Source organism: Pan paniscus, chromosome 16 (genome assembly GCF_029289425.2).
Source record: "Pan paniscus chromosome 16, NHGRI_mPanPan1-v2.0_pri, whole genome shotgun sequence".
Lineage (NCBI taxonomy): Eukaryota > Metazoa > Chordata > Mammalia > Primates > Hominidae > Pan > Pan paniscus.
Window position 1 is genome coordinate 48,288,400 of NC_073265.2, and position 21,776 is coordinate 48,310,175.

The following is a 21,776-nucleotide window of genomic DNA, read 5'->3' on the forward strand; positions in this document are numbered from 1 at the left end:
TTCTATGGTCAGTTTCTCTCTTTTAAGGACCTGATTATCCCCAGTTATATGGTAAATATCTTGTGGCTACAGAATACCTGAAGAAGGAAATTGGGCAATAGTAAATTTTCAAGAAATCTTAGGTATTATTTTCCTAATTTTGTTATTATTATTCTCATTCTGCATATTTTCTTTTCTATCTCAGCTATGGGTGTCACCATATTCTTAGTTACCTAAGCTAGAAATATGGCAGTTGTGTTTTACTTCCTTCCTTTTACTCATTCTTTTACAGATTAATGCAATTAAAAAAAATACTAATTGAGTGCCTAGTATGTGCGAGTCAACTGTTTTCATTGCTGGAGATCTGCCTAGATGAGATTCCCGCTTCCTTGGAACTTATATTCTACTGAGATGCTTTGTGTAATAAATAGGCTAGCAAGATCTTTTCAGTTAGTAGTAAGTACTTTAAGAAAGACAGAATATGAGTTTGAGTGATGAGGAAGAGAGGGTGATTTTTTAAAGTGTGTTTTAGTCCAGATTCTCGAGAAGCAGATGCCAACATAGGATTAAATGTTCTTTTACATATTTATGCGCATTCTCTTTTTTGAGTGACTTTACTAGCCTTTCCAGGATAATGTTTTATAACAATATCTCTTTTGAATTATTTTGGTCGTTTAAATGTACGTAACATAAAATTACCATTTTTAAGTTTATAATTTGGCATTAAGTACATTGACATTGTTGTGCAACATCTCCATCTATTTCCACAACTTTTTATCTTCCCCGACTGAAACTCAGTAACTGTTAAACACTAACTCCTATTCTCCCCCTCCCTCAGGTCCTCGCAACCACCATTTTATTTTCTGTCTATGAATTTGACTACTCTGGGTAGTTCATACAAGTGGAATCATACAATATTTGTCTTGTTGTGTCTTCTTATTTCACTTAGCATAATGTCTTCAAGATTCATCCATGTTGTAATGCGTCAGGGTTTCCTTTTTAAGGCTGAATACTATTTCATTGTACGTGTATATCACATTTGTTTATCTATTCATCACTTCAGTGGACACTTGAGATGCTTCCACCTTTTGGTTTTTGCAAATAATGCTGTTACGATCTGCCCTCCTCGGCCTCCCAAAGTGCAGGGATTACAGGCGTGAGCCACTGCGCCCAGGCAGAAATCAAGTTTATCTTACAGTTTCATAGCAGTTATCCTGAGTATAACTTTCTCCTTTCTACTAGGAAAGGTAATAAGTTTATCAAGGGTCCCACTCTTCTTTTCATAATTGAGTACATTATTAGGTTGTGTACTCCTAGCAGAAATCTCTTGAGAAATTTTAGTATGAGCTAATGCACTTGAGGGTCCATAGTGATACTTTTGAGGGAAAATACCTTTCTTGCTAATGAAATTTTGGCTATTTAGAATATGTAACAAAGCATATTGTCTGTATTATCTAGATATGAGTAGTAGTAGTTATAGGTAGTAGAAGAGAATATTCTGTCAGGCATTTGATTTAATATACTTAAGCTGGCACATAGTAAAGTAAATAAGAGAATTAAAAATTTAATACACACCCCAAGTGATATCCCTGTAGTACAGGTATTATTTTTTTCACTTAATTATATTAAAAAGATAGTTAAATGGTAGACATATTTCTAGTTGATTTTCTGATAATCTCTAAAACTTTTGTAGAAAAATGCCAAGTCATCTATGGCTTTTTTTTTTTCTTTTTTCTTTTGTGTCGGAATTTTGCTCGTCTCCCAGGCTGGAGTGCAATGGCGCGATCTCGGCTCACCACAACCTCTGCCTTGCGGATTCAAGCGATTCTCCTGCCTCAGCCTCCCGAGTAGCTGGGATTACAGGCATGTGCCACCACGCCTGGCTAACTTTGCATTTTTGGTGGAGACGGGTTTTTTCCATGTTGGTCAGGCTGGTCTTGAACTCCCAACCTCAGGTGATCTGCCTGCCTTAGCCTCCCAAAGTGCTGGGATTACAGGTGTGAGCCACTGTGCCCGGCCGGCTTTTTTTTTTTCTTTTAAAATCTTACTTCTTTAGAGTCATGTAAGCAATCATTACATTTTTATTTAAAGTTGAAACAAGTATTCATATTTATAATTGGTGGTGAAGCATCATACCAATAATAGTGTATCACAGTTTAGAAGTAGAGTTCCTCAGAGTTGTATGGATAGTCTTAATGGGTTTTTCCTCCTTTTGCTCACATAAACTTGTTTATGATGTGAATTACTAAATCCCAACCCTAATTTTTAGTTTTGAAAGTTAGTATTTTTTTTTTAGCTATCGTATTTTCTTAGTGCAAGGTTTACTAATAGTGGTGTATTCTACACTAGTATCAGGAGTAATTAGCATGCAGTCATCATGACATAGCAATGAAATGATTGGATCGATCTACACAAAGAGGGACTAGTATTATGGTTTCAGTATTGAAACAGTGTGTAACAGCAAGCCATTTATAATGTCACCAAGGAGATATATCTTGTACGCATTTGCCTCCTTTGTAAATTAGATCAGCCAATAATTTTTACAAAAATAAAAGACTAGAATATGGTTTTATCAAACAGCAAATAATTTAGAATATTATCTGTTATATTTGCTGCTTTTTAAGTTAAATGCAATACTTGTGTTTATTTCCTTTTGAACTTTCCTCTTCTAAGTTCAAAATACAGCCTGATACAATTACAGGGATGGATTTTAGAATAAAAAATTTAGAACATGATACAATACAGCGATAGATTTTAGAAAAAAAAATAGTATGAATTACTCCCTGGGTGGGAACCTCTTAGTTATATGGGATATTAATTTTGCATTTAATGACTGCATGACATGTTAACTCAGAGAAGAGTTAACTGGTGTACAAACACACACCACAGCATACACCAAACCACCCCCCCTTGCTCTCCTCTACCCTTGTCTCATTGGACAGACTAAACTGATCAAAAATCAGAGCAGATTTAACCATAAAGAGTTGATTGCATTGTTTTGGCTTTGGGACATGAAATGATGGAAAAGAAATTGGGTTTAGTTAATTGTGCTGTGAATTGCTTCTTTGTAAATTAATGTATGGCTGCATGTTCTCAGAATTTGTCTGGTTTTTGGCAAATTTTCATTGCTTCTCATGATCTCCATTATCAACATGAGGACTTAGTAATTACGGATGAGGAGTCTAATTTTTAAATCTTCAGCCCATAAAGACTCCAAGATCTCCTCCTCTGAAATCCACCAGAACATAACTCTGACATGGGTTTCTGGAAGAACCCCAGCTGTTTCCAACCTACATCATGAGACTTCTGTTGCTGATGGAGTCTCTGATGCCTAGAAATCTTGATACTTTTCCTCTTGACTTTTTCACTTTTTTTAAACCTGTTGACTTTCTGGCAGGAGTTTTATTGAGATTTTATTTCACTGGGTTTTTAGTATATTCACAGAGTTGAATAGCTGGCACCACAATCAGTTGTAGAACATTTTCAGTTCACTGAAAATAAAAGAAATTCTATACCTTTTTTTCTTTTTTTTTTGGGATACAGAGTCTTGCTCTGTTGCCCAGGCTGGAGTGCAATGGCGCAATCTCGGCTCACTGCAACCTCTGTCTCCTGGGTTCAAGCGATTCTCCTGCGTCAGCCTCCTGAGTAGCTGGGATTACAGGTGCCTGCCACCATGCCTGGCTAATTTTTGTATTTTTAGTAAGACAGGGTTTCTTTTCACCATGTTGATCAGGCTGGTCTCAAACTCCTAACCTCAGGTGATCCACCCGCTTCAGCCTCCCAAAGTGGTGGGATTACAGGCGTGAGCCACTGCACCTGGCCCACCTTTTTTTTTTTTTTTTCCCCCACTCTTGTTGTCCAAGCTGGAGTGCAGTGGTGTGATCTCAGCTCACTACAACCTCTGCCTCCCTGGTTCAAGCAATTCTCCTGCCTCAGCCTCCTGAGTAGCTGGGATTACAGGTGCGCGCCACCATACCTGGCTAATTTTTTGTATTTTTAGTAGAGATGGGGTTTCACCATGTTGGCCAGGCTGGTCTCGAATTCCTGACCTCAGGTGATCTGCCCGCCTCGGCCTCCCAAAGTGTAGGGATTACAGGCGTGAGCCACCGCGCCTGGCCAGAAACTCCATGCTTTTCGGCCATCATAGTTGAATCCTCCGATCATCCCCAGCCCTAGGTAACCACATTCTATCTATGTAGATTTGCCTATTCCAGACATTCCATATAAAGGGAATCTTATATTATGTTATCTTTTTGACTGGTTTCTTTTACTTAGCATATTGTTTATCCATGTTGTAGCTTGAATCAGTATGGTAGTCTGCGCCCCTGTCCAAGGGGAAACCGTTCTGAGTCCCCCAGTGGATGCCTGAAACCATATAGTGTTTTTTTTTTCATATACCTACATGCCTATGATAAAGTTTAATTTATAAATTAGGCAGAATAAGAGACTAACAACAACAATAAAGTAGCAAAATTCTAACAACATACTGTGATAAAACTTATGTGAATGTGGTCTCTCTTTCATAGTGTGAGTAACTGAAGCTGTGGAAAGTTAAACTGGATAGTGAGGGACTACCGTACTTCATTTCTTTCTATTGCTGAGTAATAATCTTTTGTATGGATTTATTTATTCATCAGTTGATTGGCATTTGTGTTCCCACTTTTTTGGCTGTTATGACTAATGTTGCTGTTTATAAGTTTTTTTATGAATATGTGTTTTCATTTCTCTTGGGTACATACCTAGGAGTGGAAATGCTAGGTCATATAGCAATTCTGTGTTTAATTTTTTTTTTTTTCTTGAGATAGAGTCTTGCTCTGTTGCTCAAGCTGGACTGTAGCGGTGCAGTCGCAGCTCACTGTAACCTCTGCCTCCCAGGTTCAAGCAATTCTCATGCTTCAGCCTCCCAAGTGGCTGGGATTACAGTCAGTGCGCCACTATCCTGGCTAATTTTTGTATTTTTAGTAGAGATGGGGTTTCACCATGTTGGCCAGGCTGATCTCGAACTCCTGGCCTCCAGTGATCCGCCTGCCTTGGCCTCCCAAAGTGGTGGGATTACAGACATGAGCCACCGCGCCCAGCTTGTATTTAATTTTTGAGAATCTGCTAGACTGCTTCCCAAAGTAGCTTGTATCATTTTACATTTCCATCAGCAATATATGAGGGTTCCAATGTTTTTTTTTTTATGCATCCTCTCTAACACTTGTTATTACCTGTGTTCTTTATTACAGCCATCCTGTTTGGCCCCATTCAACTCTTAGATCACATGTACCTGTGTTTTATCATTGTGACTTCTGTGTTCTTGCCTTTAATTAAAGTGATCCTTGTCTGACTGGCTGCCTTCTGTAATTTGCTCATTGCCATGCTCATGTTCACTCATCTTTGTATTCCTGGTTTGTCACTGATCCTGCTGAACTACAGATAGCGCGTGATGGCTGATCTTGGATACAGCACTGCCTGTGCTTGTGAATAAGAATAAAAGAAGATAGTGGTTTTGATAGCTTTCTGTAGGAATAGGTCATTCTATGCCTTAATTATTATCATTTGTTCTGATAGTAAAGTTATATACTATAGTAACGTGGGAGACCTGTAAGATTATATATTTCTGTAACCCATTTGTAGAGAGGGAAAATACTTGCTTACTAAACAGCTGTTGTACTCGCTTTTTAGGAACTGGTTTCAAAATGTATTTTATGGGCAAAGCAAATCTGTGGTGTCAGAAGTTACAATAGTGGTTAACAGTTTGGTGGGCTGTAGTAATGGGAAGAAGATTTCTAGGGTGCTGGTTATGTTGTTTATCTGTGTGCCAGTTACATAGAGGTGTTCATTTTTTTAGTGTTCATTGATCTATAAACTTAGAATATGTGTGTATGCTATACTTAATAAAAACTTGTTAAAAATATGTTAACATTGTTTATTCATATTTTGCACTAGTAAAGCTCTTCATTTGTCACATTTACTGCCTTTCTGATGAATATATTTCATTTTGAGTCATGATATTTACTATTACATTATTTTCATATGTACATTGCATTGATGTAAATGCTTTAAATTCAGATCTCTTTTTGGCAGCTCGTAATTTAAGATGTTGAATGATTTAGATAGATTAGCTGTACAAAGTTTGATTTTATGTTCTGCTGTATTGTTTATTTAACTGAATGATCTTCAGCAGCCCACAGTCTTGGCTCTAATCTTTTTGTATCTAAAACTGAAATGCAGTAGTTGTGTCTACTATCAGGAGAATTCAGATTCTCATTAGAGAATTAATAGAGTAGTATGAAGGAAAAAAAATAGAAAAGAGAAGCTTATATTCATTAGCTCATTATTAATAATATCAATCTAATGTAGTAACCATCTAGATGTACAGAAATATTTAATAATAACCACTTAAAAATGTCATACCAGGAGTAAAACATGTTGACTAATTAGTCTTTTGAATTTGAATCCTTTTATTTATATTTCACTGAAATAGGTTTTGAAGTAATTGTTTGATTTGACCAAATATGTTTTGTTGCTGAAGGTAGTGAGATATGCAATAAGATCAGTTTTTGGTTAATAGAAGTTTTTAAGTAGGCTTATGCTCTATATTTACTGTATTTCTAAAAATTGGATGCATGAGTAGAGTGACCAGAGAAAAACGTTTTATAAGAATAGTAAAATAATTCATAACAGACATTTTGTGTACTGATGAGGAAAAGACAGTTCTGCCTTTATAAGGGATCTTCTTGGTGGAATTTGAGAACTCTTCAATTAAATAGTATAATAAAACACATTAAAAATCTTTTAAATATCTAATTTTGTCTTCTAGGCTTTCCTTAAAGTTTCCCATGTCTCAATGGACTCCTGAATATAACGAGCTCTACACCTTAAAAGTGGATATGAAGAGTGAGATTCCTTCTGATGCACCAAAGACACAGGAGAGTCTGAAAGGGATCCTTTTGCATCCAGAGCCCATTGGGGCAGCCAAAAGTTTTCCTGCAGGAGTTGAGATGATTAATAGTAAAGTGGGGAATGAATTCTCTCACCTGTGTGATGATTCTCAAAAGCAAGAGAAGGACATGAATGGTAACCAGCAAGAACAAGAAAAAAGTCTCGTTGTGAGGAAAAAACGCAAAAGCCAGCAGGCTGGCCCTTCGTATGTGCAGAATTGTGTTAAAGAAAACCAGGGAATTTTAGGACTGAGGCAACACCTAGGGACACCAAGTGATGAAGATAATGATTCCTCTTTTAGTGATTGTCTGTCTTCTCCTTCATCTAGTCTGCATTTTGGAGATTCTGATACTGTGACTTCAGATGAGGATAAAGAAGTCTCTGTAAGACATTCCCAGACCATTTTGAATGCTAAAAGTAGAAGCCATAGTGCACGGTCTCATAAGTGGCCTCGGACTGAGACAGAATCTGTATCGGGATTGTTAATGAAAAGACCCTGTTTACATGGCAGTTCGTTACGGAGACTTCCATGCAGAAAGAGATTTGTAAAAAATAATTCCTCACAGAGGACACAGAAACAAAAAGAGAGGATATTAATGCAGAGGAAGAAACGAGAAGTGTTAGCTCGAAGAAAATATGCCTTGCTACCTAGTTCTAGTAGTTCCAGTGAGAATGACCTCAGCAGTGAATCCTCTTCTAGCTCATCAACTGAAGGAGAAGAAGATTTGTTTGTTTCTGCCAGTGAAAACCACCAAAACAATCCAGCTGTTCCCTCAGGTAAAAATGTTTAAGCTGAGTAAAACATGGAACCTATTGCATTGCATTTGTGCTTAATTTTTTGTTTGTGTCTTACTGATTTTATTTAAAGGGACTATCAGGTTCTATTAACTTTTATTTTTAAGTCATATAAATTACCAATTGCAGTATTAAACCATGACTCTAATGCTAAGATAAAAATTTAAAAAATTTCTAGTGACAAAAATAAGTCAAGAGTTTTTTGGGAGAATAACCCTTCATTACTTTTTTTTTTTCTGAAACAGAGTCTCACTGTGTCACCCAGGCTGGAGTGCAGTGGCGCAATCTCGGCTCACTGCAACCTCCGCCTCCTGGGTTCAAGCAATTCTCCTGCCTCAGCCTCCCAAGTAGCCAGGATTACAGGTGCCCACCACCATGCCCAGCTAATTTTTGTATTTTTAGTGGAGACGGGGTTTCACTATGTTGAACAGGCTAGTCTTGAGCTCCTGATCTCAAATTATCTGCCCACCTCGGCCTCCCAAAGTGATGGGATTACAGGCATGAGCCACTGCACCTGGCCTCATTTATTACATTTTATACATATTAGATTATATTTTATATATGTTCTTCATTTATGGTACACATTTTTTTCCTTGTGTTTCTTTAATATGCTTGATTGTTATGAATACTTTTTCAGCTACCTGTATGATGGATTCAGCCATAGTAAGAACAGTTCTAGTCACTAAAAAAGACTGGTTAATTTTTTTTCCTTTGTTTTTTTGAGGCAGCATCTGGCTTTGTTGCTCAGGCTGGAGTATAGTGATGCAGTCTTGGTTCACTGCAACCTTCACCTCCTGGGCTGAAACCGTCCTCCCACGTCAGCGCCTCAAGTAGCTGGGACTATAGGCACACACCACCACACCTGGCTTATTTTGTATTTTTTGTAGTTTTGCCAAGTTTTGCCAAGTTGCCCAGGTTGGTCTTGAACTCCTTAGCTCAGGCGATCCACCTGCCTTGGGCTCTCAATATTTTTTCTTTAAGTACTATATTCTTGTTGTTTGCTGTTATCATGTTCTTTATAGCTGAAAAATAATTTCAAGTATTTGAGTGGTAACTTTTATTCTAATACTAGGACCCAGAGACTTTTAGTCTCGACAGTGCATATGATACATCAATTAAAATTGGATAGGGACTATTTCCTATCAGTGCTCTTGAGCCTGTGTGCTCTTGCGCATGCGTGCTGACTCTCTCTCTCTCTCACACACAGTAAATGTGATATTTAAGTAGGATAAGTTTATTTGCAGACAGTCCTGAAATGTATGTTCCATGTATACAAACCATCCTAAGATAATGCATCACTTTTACAGTTGTAATTTAAAGGGAGTTGTTGAAGTGAGCATTGAAGAGCTGTCTGAACTGAGGGAAAAGATTAATTTCTTGTGAAATTAGGGAATAGGGCAATGGGCCTAGGGAGAGCTTTCTAAAGGGCTAGCTAGGTCATGATTTCTAATACTAACATAAGCTTTCTCAGTTTTACCTTATGTCTTGCCTGTTAAGGTCAGGGCCTGCTAGTCTACTTTTGGATGTGCCATTTCTTCTTCTCTTCTTCTTCTTTATGAGTCCCTTCCTTTTCCAAGAATCTCTTTCCTTTTTCATCTGTATTTTTCTATTTTTGCCAGAACCCTAAACCAGTAACCTTGTTATTAATCTTAGGCTTGGCCATGTTCAGATCAGTTTTACCTACACAAATACTTTTTTGAGAAGAGTTCATTTTGATCATGTACAGCCAGCTGAGAGGAGTGTAGAATAACCATTGCCAGAGATTTCCTGAGAATAAGGGAAATGAGGAGTTGTGTTGCTTAATTGTCACATTTTTCTCAAGTGGTCAGAATGTGCATGTACTAGTTTTGGGAGTGAGTACAGCAGAGCTCAGTTTGTGCTTGAAGTCAGTGAGACAGGATGGTTGATGTGGAGCAGAAGTTCTAAGGAGCTGATGTTTATAGGGGAATGAGAATATAGTAACTGAATGTCATTATCAGTGCCAGGGGTTCATATAGCCTCAAGTATTAAAGAGAAGTCCAAATTTAATTCATTTAAAAATCTTATTTAATACTTACTGTAGCGTGTGTTTTTTTTTCATTGCCTTTCTTGGCAGAATTACGTTATTTTTAACTACATTATTTTCAGACACTACCCTCAAACATTAGAAACAAAAATCCAATATGTTGAAACCAAGTACATTCAATGTTTTCTGGTTTCTAGACAAGTGATTTGCTTTAAACTGGTTTTAAAAAAAATAATGATTTAATAACATTCACACGATATGGAATTTTAAAAGTATCAATTAAGTATAAAATAGAAAATAAAAGTTTATGTCTTCTTCAGATCCTCCAGTGTTACTATTAACCAGAAGTAATCACTATTAGTAGTTTCTTATCTCCTTCAGAAAATGTGAAGGGCTATTCAAGGATAAATAATGTGGCTCTTTTTATATCACTATGTATAGTTATCTCATTCTTCTTGACATTTGCATAGTATTCCCTTTGTATGGATGTTCCATAATTTATTTAATCAGCTTTTGTCAGTGGATATTTGCTGCATTGAGCAACATTGTGCTTGCGTTTTATACACCTATGTAAGTGTATCTTAAGGAATAATTACTGAAAGTGTTTCAGAGGGTATATGCATTGAAAATGTTGGCTATTGTTACCAGAATGCCCTCCAAGAAGTTTGCATTAAATTCCTCGATGCTAATGTCATGATGATAATAAAAATATCTAACACTGGTTGAGTGTTCGTTCACTCTGTGCCAGTAATGTTCTAATTTATGTGTATTCTCATTGAATCCTTCCAGTACTCATATGAGATGGATTCTGTTATCATCACACTCATATTACAGATGAAGCATTTGGGAAATCAGTTTGGAATGATTTTTTAAAAACTATAGTTAAACTGAAATATTAATGAGACTTAGCTCTATTATCAAGAAATCTCAGCTCTTTCAAATAATTAACTTCCTTAGATTCTTAGGAGATAGGTTATTTCCTAGTCATATTTTGAGTGATTCAAATAAAGTGATTTGGCAAAAAGTCTTAGCTAATTCAAATTGGTAGAACTAGAACTTGAACTCAGGCTTTCTGGATAGAGTTGGAAAGTCTAAACTTTTAATTTGACTTATTTACTACATGTTAATATGATTTGTATGGATGAATGGATATTAGTTACTCTGGAACTTCTGGGACAACTTTTTCCTACAATGTGCATGTATTAATCCATTGTCACGCTGCTAATAAAGACATACCCAAGACTGGGTAATTTATAAAGGAAAGGGGTTTAATTGGCTCACAGTTCCACATGGCTGGGGAGGCCTCACAATTATGGCAGAAGGTGAATGAAGAGCAAAGTCACGTCTTACATGGCAGCAGGCAAGAGAGAGCTTGTGCAGGGGAACTCCCATTTATAAAACCATCAGACCTTGTGAGACTTTACTCACTACCATGAGAACATGGTATGTGGGAAACTGCCCCCATGAATTATGTCCACCTGGCCCTGTCCATGACACGTGGGAATTATTATAAGTCAAGGTGAGATTTGGGTAGGGATATAGCCAGACCATATCATTCTGCCCCTGCCCCTTCCAAATCCCATGTCCTCACATTTCAAAACCAATCATGCCTTCCCAACAGTCCCCCAAAGTCTTAACTCATTTCAGTATTTACTCAAAAGTCCACAGTCCAAAGTCTCATCTGAGACAAGGCAAGTCCCTTCTGCATATGAGCCTGTAAAATCAGAAGCAAGTTAGTTCCTAGATGCAATGAGGGTACAGACGTTGGGTAATTATACCCGTTAATATTTCATTCCACATAACTTATGCAAATTTCTGAGCTGGTTTGAATTTCTCCCCAGAAAATGGGTTTCCTTTTTTATCACATTGTCAGGCTGCAAATTTTGCAAATTTTTATGCTCTGCTTCCTCTCAAATGCTTTGCTCTTAGAAATTACTTTTGCGTATACCCTAAATCATCTCTCTCAAGTTCAAGGTTCCACAGACCTCTAAGGCAGAGGCAAAATGCTGCCAGTCTCTTTGCATAGCAAGAGTGGCCCATTTACTCCAGTTCCCAAGAAGTTCCTTGTCTACATCTGAGGCTACCTCTGCCTGGACTTTATTGTCCATATCACTGTCAGCATTTTGGTCAAAGCCATTCAACAAGTCTCTAGGAAGTTCCAAACTTCCCCACATCTTCTTATCTTTGGAGCTCTCCAAACTTTTGCAACCTCTGCCAGTTACCCAGTTCGAAAGTTGCTTCCACATTTTCAGATACCTTTACAGAATCACCCCACTCTGTTAGTACCAATTTACTGTATTAGTTCATTCTCATGTTGCTAATAAAGACATACCCGAGACTGGGTAATTTATTCTATTTTTATTTATTTATTATTTTTTTGAGACAGTCTTACTCTGTGGCCCAGGCTGGAGTGCAGTGGTGTGATCTTGGCTCACTGCAGCCTCTGCCTCCTGGGTTAAAGTGCCTGAGTAGCTGGGATGACAGGCCTGCACCACCACGCCCAGCTAATCTTTGTATTTTTATTAGAGACTGGGTTTCATCATGGTGGCCAGGCTGGTCTCAAACTCCTGGCCTCAAGAGATCCGCTGCCCACCTCAGCCTCCCAAAGTGCTGGGATTACAGGTTTGAGCCACCACACCCGGCCAAGACTGGTAACTTATAAAGGAAAGAGGTTTAATTGACTCAGAGTTCCACATGGCTGGTCAGGCCTCACAATCATGGCAGGTCATTGAGGAGCAAAGTCACATCTTACATGGCAGCAGGCAAGAGAGAGCTTGTGCAAGGAACTTGGCATTTATAAAATCATCAGATCTCATGAGACTTGTTCACTACCGTGAGAACATGGTATGTGGGAAAATTGCCCCCATGATTCAGTTATCTCTACCTGGCCCCACCCTTGGCATGTGGGCATTATTACAATTCAAGGTGAGATTTGGGTGGGGACAAAGCCAAACCATATCGGTGCATCAATATTTATTGGCTATTGGGAAATGAACTGATGGAAAAATGTTTTACATTTTAAGTATTTTGTAATATCTTAAAATACTCCAAGACACAACAGTTGTATATAATTAACTGACTTTATGTCATCAGTTCATTTGTGGTTCTTTTTGGTTTGGTTTCGTTTGCTTTTTGAGACAGTCTTATCTGTTGTCCAGGTTGGAGTGCAGTGGTGCAATTATGACTCGCTGCAGCCTCAACCTTCTTGGGCTCAGGTGATCCTCCCACCTCAGCCTCCCTAGTAGCTGGCACAGCAGCAGGTGTGTGCAACTACAGTTGACTAATTTTTGTGTGTGTGTGTGTAGAGACAGGGTTTTGTCATGTTGCCTAGGCTGGTCTCGAACTCCTGGGCTTAAGTGATGTGCCTGCCTCGGCCTCCCAAAGTGCTGGATTACAGGTGTGAGCCACTGCACGTAACCAGTGTATTTGTTATAATCAACAGATTTCTGGAAAATATTTGCTTCTTGCTGTCCCATTATTAATTGGCTTTTAACTTTATTAGGGATTTCTATTTGTGTGTAGAAAGCCAAACTGATATGTTACTTGGGTTATTAGAAAGCCTGTTATACATTTAGTTTTTCCCAGTTGCCAGTGAGGCTGATAATTTATACATTCTGTTTTGTTACTGCAATATGTCAAGAACTCCAGATATTTAAAATAACCTAACAGAAGCTAGGTTTGAGAATAGGTGTTAATTTTAGTAATATATTTCTAGGATCTATTCAGAGAACCTTACTGGAACTAATTGACATTTAATAACACTAAAACCTTGGGTTTCCCAATTAATTATGGATATGAGGACTTCTTTATACTTTATTAACTTTAAAATTAATAGGTATTGCCGGGCGTGGTGGCTCACACCTGTAATCCCAGCACTTTGGGAGGCCAAGGCGGGTGGATCACCTGAGGTCTGGAGTTCGAGACCAGCCTGACCAACATAGAGAAACCCCGTCTCTACTAAAAATACAAAATTAGCCAAGTGTGGTGGCGCATGCCTGTAATCCCAGCTACTTGGGAGGCTGAGGCAGGAGAATGGCTTGAACCTGGGAAGCAGAGGTTGCTGTGAGCCAAGATCACGCCATTGCACTCCAGCCTGGGCAACAAGAGTGAAACTCCCTCTCAAAAAAAAAAAGTAGGTATTACAGATTATATCTCCTTCAGTCTTCAAGGAAACGTAAATGTCAAATATGCTCCTAAATAAGAGAGCTTAAGTCAGTCCCATTTTACCACTGAGGAGAAAAAGAAGTTTTGTCTATCTTGCTTTGAAATACAAAGTTTTAAGGCTGTTGTTAAAATAGTCATATGTCTTATTAACTTATTTACATATAAGATATTGAAAAAATGTTAATTTAAAGTTAGTGATTATTACCCACATTTCCTGAAAATAATTTTATTCACACAACCATCGTAGACATTGATGTCTTGGTAATTGCTAGAACCATTTTTTAAGTCATCACAATTTTTGAGAGCATAGGATCCTCATCTGCTTTGTGTGAGGTATGGCACGCACTGACTCCGTGAGTGATGCATCACTAGAAACTTTGTCTCAAACTACAAATATCATTTTACCTTATATTAGGCTTTAAAAAATTATCTAATAGCTGTATATATATATATTTTCCATGTGTAGTCCATACTGTATTGACTTTTTAAGCTTTTTTAAAAGTTTGCTTAAAAAGATAACCCTTGGAATTGTAGAGTCCCAGGATCAGGAATTATATCTAATGCTGTGAATACTTCTATCCCTCTTTTTGTAAAAGTAGCATTGATTGAGTTATAGTTTTTGGTTTTATGATTTTATTTGGGAACTTTTAGACTTACACAAAAACAGAAATATGCAATGAACTCCCATATAATCATCATCTCGCTTCAGTTGTTGACATTCTGCCATTCTTAATTCATTTCTAACCCCTCTTTTTTTTCCTGGAGAATTTCACAAAAATTGTAGACATCGTTTTACTCATAGACACTTCAACACACATGGTTTAATTCTTTTTTATATATGGCATCATTTCTGTAAACTGGTAGTTAGGTCTAAAAGCTTGATTAGGTTCAAGTTTAGTTCCGGCAGTACTTTGTTGATGATACTGTGTGCTTTCTGTTGCATCACAAATTGAGCTTGATCAGAGGGTTCAGATGTTGTCATTCTGATCCTTCCATTATAAAGTTCCCCTTCACTGTTTTCTGTAATGTTTTTTAGCAGTTATTAATGGTCTTGCCCAGATTCATTATATTAGGGGTGCAAAATATTGATTTATTTTTTGAGATGGAGTTTCACTTTCGTTGCCCAGGCTGGAGTGCAATGACACGATCTCAGCTCACCGCAACCTCTGCCTCCCGTGTTCAAGTGATTCTCCTGCCTCTCGAGTAGCTGGGATTACAGGCACGTGCCACCATACCTGGCTAATTTTTTATTTTTAGTAGAGATGAGGTTTTTCCATGTTGGTCATGCTGGTCTAGAACTCCTAACCTCAGGTCATCTGCCCGCCTTGGCCTCCCAAAGTGCTGGGATTACAGGTGTGAGCCACCACTCCCAGCCTTGATATTCTAATTCTATCATTTTGCTTAGGTTTATTATCTGAGGTTCTTCTATAAAGGAAGAACACTTTGTTCATCAGCTCATTGGTTATTCTGAAATTCTGTTCATACAGGAAAGGCAAGATGAATGCTTGATTTTCTTCTTTCATTTACCACTTCTCAGAATGACTTAGTTGTTCTAGCAGCATCCAAAGAGGTTTTTTCACTTTTGAGTATCATTATGAATGCATGAATTTTAGTATATTTGATGGGTTTCAGTTTGTTGCAGTCTTTTTATACTTTTTAAAATGATTTCATCTTTGGCCATTGGGAACATCTTCAAACTGGGTCATTGTCCTTTTGATGCCATCCTAGTAGTCGTTGATAACTTCCCTCCTCTCTGGTATATCAAGTTGGTGCAGATTAATCTACAGTTCCTGCCCCAGACCTAGAAACAGCTATCCCTTTAAGAACTCCTGATTTTTTTTTTTTTTTTGAGACGGAGTCTTGTTCTGTTGCCAGGCTGTAGTGCAGTGGTGCGATATTGGCTCAGTACAACCTCTGCCTCCCGGGTTCAGGCGATTCCCCTGCCTCAGCCTCCTGAGTAGCTGGAACTACAGGCGCATGCCACCGTGCCCAGCTAATTTTTTGTATTTTAGTAGAGACGGGGTTTCACCGTGTTGGCCAGCATGGTCTTGATCTCCTGACCTCATGATCCACCTGCCTCAGCCTCCTCAAGTGCTGGGATTACAGGTGTGAGCCACTGCGCCCTGCCCGATTTTCTTTTATTGGGAGGTGATAGAGACTACAGTCTGGGAATTAAGGTGGTTTTTGCTCTGCTGGGTTGCCAATGCTTTTGGCTTTTTTGAATTTAACCTAATTTTTTTTTTTAAAGGGACGGTCTCACTCTGTTGCCTAGGCTGGAGAGCAGTGGTACACTCAATAGCTCTTTGCAGACTTGACCTCCTGGGCTCAAGTGATCCTCCTGCCTCAGCCTTCTGAGTACTTGGGACTACAGCACATGCCATCTTGCTCCACTAATTTTTAAATTATATTTTAATTTTTTTTTTAGAGATGAAATCTTCTTAACGTTGCCCAGTTTGGTCTCAAATTCCTGGCCTCAACTTATCCTACCATGTTAGCCTCCTCATTTGCTGCAATTACAGGTGTGATGTGAACCACCATGCCTAGCACATTTTGACTGTTTTAACAGACAAAGCTAGAAATGTAAAGATTTTAGAAAAAAATAAATCTTTAATTTAAGTGAATATTTCCACTGCAAGTTTAGGATTAGGGTTTTTATGTAAGTTGTTGTTTTATATTTGTATTTGTTCTTACACTGAAAACTCTGATTCTTAACAATATTAACCATTGCTTATTTGCCTTGTCGTATATATGCCATAAATACGTACACATAAGTGAACTAGTTTCAACATAAAAATTACTTTTAATGGCAAAACCACCATTGCTTTTGCACTAACCTAATACAGTAATTCTAATTAATACAGTTTAAGTATTTTGTTTTGTATAGTGTCTTTTTGCCCTTGGCCAGTTTTCTGTGTGGTTATGCCACCAATTTCACATGCATTTAGGTTCATTTATTTCAGGGTTGGCTTTTTTAAAGATATTTTTAAAAAATTTAATTTCGCTTTTTAAATTATGTAAAACATTTACCTAGCTTCAGAGTCAAAACTTTAAAACAAGATATACTCAGGTCTTAATTTAGTTTTGGTTAACTCTTTCATTTTTTTTCTTCAAAAATATACCCAAAATACGACCCCCTTCTCTTACTCAAAAGTGTCTCTTGCTTTTTTCACTTAATATATACTATTGTTGGGGTATACAGAGATACTGTAGAGGAATGAAAGTATGTATCTCTGTATATCTCATTTCTTTTTATTCCTTTTGTTGTTAAGCTTCATCATACTCCCTTGCATGGTTGTACCAGTTTGTTCAACCAGTCTCCTATTGATGAACAGTTTGCAGACTTTTTTTTATTATTATAAATAGCACTGCAATAAATAGCTTTTCTTGACTCAGTGCAGTGGCTCACGCCTGTAATCCCAGCACTTTGGGAGGCCGAGGCGGGTGGATCATGAGGTCAGGAATTCAAGACCAGCCCGACCAACATGGTGAAACTCTGTCTGTACCAAAAATACAAAAATTAGCCGGGTGTGGTGGCTGCACCTGTAATCCCAGCTACTCAAGAGACTGAGGCAGGAGAACTGCTTGAACCCAGGAGGCGGAGGTTGCAGTGAGCCGAGATCTAGAGATTGTGCCACTGCACTCCAGCCTGGGTGACAGAGTGGGACTCTGTCTCAAAAGAAAAAAAAAAAATTACTGCAATAAATAGCTTTTTGTATATGTCATTTCATATTTGTTTGACAGTGTGTCTTTGGAATAGAATTCTAGAAGGCAGTTGTTGAATAAAGGATAAATGCATGTGTTATTTTGTAAAATATGGCCACATTTTTCTCCATGGTGATTGTAACCATTTTGAATGCTCACCGGCAAGGGGCCTGTTTTCTCAAAATCCTTCCAACAGAATATGTTGTCAGATTTTAGGGGGTTTTTGGTCCATCTGATAGCTGAGAAATAGTATGTCAGTACATTTTAAATTTGTATTTCTTTTATTTTTTTTAATGTGTAATGTGTATGTTTTCATATGTTTTAAAAACTTTAGGTCATTTGCATTTCTTTTCCTGTGATCAGTCTGTTCATATATATATATATATATATATTTTTTTTTTTTTTTTTTGCCTGTTTTGATATCAGGATACTGGTCTTCATTCTTCTATCCATTTTTAGAAGCTTTTTATATATTAGCAATGTAAGTCCTATATAATACACACATTTTTCACAAATTAATTAGTAGTTTCTTGACTTACATACTTTTATGCCAAATTTTTTTTTCTTTTTTTGAGACAGGATCTCACTCTGTCACCCAGGATGGAGTGCAGCATATTGCTGTCTCGGCTCATTGCAACCTCAGCCTCCCACGCTTAAGCAATCCTCCCACCTCAGCCTCCTGAGTAGCTGGGACCACAAGTGCACACCCCCACGCCTGGCTAACTTTTGTATTTTTTGGAGGGATGAGGTTTTGCCATGTTGCCCAGGCTGGTCTTGAACTTCTGAGCTCAAGTGATCCACCCGCTCGGCCTCACAAGGTGCTGGGATTATAGGCGTGAGCCACTATGCCTGTCCAACATTTTTTTTCACAAGTCATATTTATCAACTTTTATTCTTACTGCTTCTGGATTTTGAATCATAATTAGGAATACTTTTACCACTCCAAAGTTCTAGCAAAATTAGCCCATTTCCCCCCAGTCCTTGTACTTAATTCATTTTTAACATTTAGAGCATAGATCCATTTGGTGTTTATCCTTATGTATAATAGGAAAAATGGACCAAAATTTTTTTCATGTGACTATACAGTTGTCCCCAAACCAGTCATTAACATCTTTTTCCTGTTGACTTGAGATATGCTACCTTTGTCACATGTTAAATTTTCCACATGCATTTGGGCCTGTTTATGGAGTTTTTACTCCGTCTTATTGCTCTGTCTGTCCATGTACAGGAAGAACACTCTTTTAATTATAAAATCTTTAATGTTTTCCTAGATATTGTTGTTTGTTTATTCCTCCAAGTGAACTTTATAATCAGTTTGTTTACATGGAGGTGTTTGGGGGTGGGGAGGTCTATGATGGTATTTTTATTGGGATTCCATTTGTAGATTACATTACAGAGAGTTGACATCTTGGGATTTTGAGTCCTTGTATTCCAGAATATGGGATGTCTTCATTTGTTGATGTCTAGTTTTGTATCTTGCAGAGAGCGTTTTATGTTCTTTTAAAAATTATTGAGGTATAATTAACTACTATAAAATTCATTTTAACTATTATAAAATTCATTCATTTAAAGTGTACAATTTAGTAATTTTTTTTTTTTTTTTTTGAGACAGGGTCTCATTTTGTTGCCCAGGCTGGAGTGCAGTGGTGCGATCTCCGCTCACTGCAGCCTCCGCCTCCAGGGTTCAAGTGATTCTCCCACCTCAGCCTTCCAAGCAGCTGGGATTACAGGTACCTACCACCTCAGCCAGCTGATTTTTGTATTATTTGGTAGAGACGGGGTTTTCACCATGTTGGCCAGACTGGTCTTGAACTCCTGACCTCAGGTGATCTGCCTGCCTTGGCCTTGCAAAGTGCTGGGCTTGCAGGTGTGAGCCACCGCACCCAGCCCAATTCAGTGATTTTTTTAAAGTGTATTTAGAGTTGTGCAATAATCACCACAGTGATACGATAAAAATATTCTAATACAGTTTTAGAATATGTTTATCAATCCCAGAAGATCCCTCCTGCTTTCTTAATGTCGGTCTCTGTTCCTACTTTCATTCCCCTCAACCTCTGATTTGCTGTATCTATAGATGTGCCTTTTGTGGGCACTTCATATAAATGAAATCATATAATACATGGTCTTTACTGTCTGGCTTCTTTTACTTGGCATTTTTTTTTTTTTTTTTTTGAGGCAGGTCTTGCTTTGTTGCCCAAGCTGGAGTGCAGTGGTGATCACAGCTCACTGCAACCTCTGCCTCTCAGACTCAAGCAGTCCTCCTATCTCAGCCTCTCGTAGCTAGGACTACAGGTGCATGTCACCATGTCTGGCTAATTTTTGTATTTTTTTGTAGAGATGAGGTTTCTCCATGTTGTCCAGCCTGGTCTCCGACTGCTAGGCTCAGGCAGTCCACCTGCCTTGGCCTTGCAAAGTGCTTGGATTACAGACATGAGCTACTGGGCCCCGCCTAAGTTAGCATAATTTTTTGAGGAGGTTAATCCATATTTTAGCAGGTATCAGTAATTAGTTTTTATTTTATTAGTTATAGTATTTTGTTGTATAGATATACCACATTGTGTTTATCTAGTTGTCAGTGATGGCATGTTTTTTTGTTTGTTTGTTTTTTGTTTTTTGAGACAGAATATTGTTCTGTTGCCCAGGCTGGAGTGCAGTGGTGTGATCTCAGCTCACTGCAACCTGCACCTCCCGGGTTCATGTGATTCTCCTGCCTCAGCCTTCCGAGTAGCTGGGATTACAGGCGCACACCACCATGCCCAGCTAATTTTTTGTATTTTTAGTAGAGATGGGGTTTCACTATGTTGGCCAGACTGGTCTTGAACTCCTGACCTCGTGATTTGCCCGCCTTGGCCTCCCAAAGTGTTGGGATTACAGGCGTGAGCCACTGCAACTGGCTGGAATTGTTTAAGTGATTTATTCCTTGGCTGGGCCCTGGTCCTGCTTGTGTTTCTGTACTGCCATTAGTCATGAAGATGAGATACGACATCTATAAGGGTAGTGAGCAGGCTCCTGTAGGTAGGTAGAGGTCAAGGGCGTTTTGAATTGTTTCCAGTATTTGCTATTGTGAAAATGCTACAGTGAACATTTGGGTACAAATCTTTGTGTACATATATGTTTTCATTTCTGTTGGAAAGATACCAACAGAGGAGTCCCAAAGTAGAGTCATTTGCTTATACCTTCAGTAACTTTAATTGTGACTGTAAAAGACGAGAGCAGTGGCAAAAGCATCTGGTAGCAGGAAAATGCTTTTGATAGTAACTAGGCACCCACATGTTTAGTAGGTATGGTACCATGGTGTCATTTATGAAAAGAATATGAGCTTTAGAATTGGAATTAGCTTTGAATTTTAAGTGTTGCTTATTTTCTTGCAAGTCACTTAAACTTTCTAAGCTTCAGTTTCTTGATGAGGCTAGACATGCATAATACTATATGTGGCATAAAGTTTGTGCTCACAGATTGGAAACTGTCTTTTTTTTTCTGGTGGGGGGAGACAGAGTTTTGCTTTTGCCGCCCATGCTGGAGTGCAGTGGCGCAATCTCGGCTCACTGCAACCTCCACCTCCCGGGTTCAAGCGATTCTCCTGCCTCAGCCTCATGAGTAGCTGGGATTAGAGGCACACATCACCATGCCCAGCTCATTTTTGTATTATTAATAGAGACGGGGTTTTGCCATGTTGGCCAGATTGGTCTCAAACTCCTGACCTCAGGTGATCCACCTGCCTTGGCCTCCCAAAGTGCTGGGTTTACAGGCATGAGCCACCACGCTTGGCCATGGAAACTCTTCTTATTGTTAGCATCATTCCAGTCGTAAGGCACAGAGAGACTAAGGTGATCAGTGAGTATAGTGGCTAACGTTGCTTATTGCTGATGCCAACAGAATCTGTGATCTCTTACCAGGAAATAGAAATGGGCTTTGAAGAGTTCATAAAGAACTCTCGCAGAGAAACCATTGTTTTTGTTATCATTGTTGTACTACTCATATTCTTTCTAGCCTGGTAGCCAGAGAAATATGTTATTTTTCTCATGATGTTTTAAAAGCTATAAACAACCTAACTAACCTTAAAAAAAAAACAATTCGAAGAAAATCACCCACAGTCCTACCACTGTCTTAGCCATACTCGTTTTTTATCCTTTAGTATTTCTAAATGTAAAAGATAAAATGAAAATAAAGTTGACCCAGTAAGAAGTGACCTATTCTCTTGATT

General features: G+C 38.3%; 1 protein-coding gene across 13 annotated transcripts in view; it reads left to right on the top strand.

Annotated features, from left to right (window-relative positions):
- Nucleotides 1–21,776, top strand: part of RNF111 (ring finger protein 111) — a 163,866-nt gene that overhangs the window by 90,433 nt on the left and 51,657 nt on the right. For all 13 annotated transcript variants that reach the window (XM_063596689.1, XM_055098273.2, XM_055098274.2 and 10 more), the window contains one exon: nt 6,785–7,683. In XM_063596689.1, the coding sequence (XP_063452759.1) occupies nt 6,785–7,683 (899 nt within the window). The remainder of the gene's footprint in view (nt 1–6,784; nt 7,684–21,776) is intronic.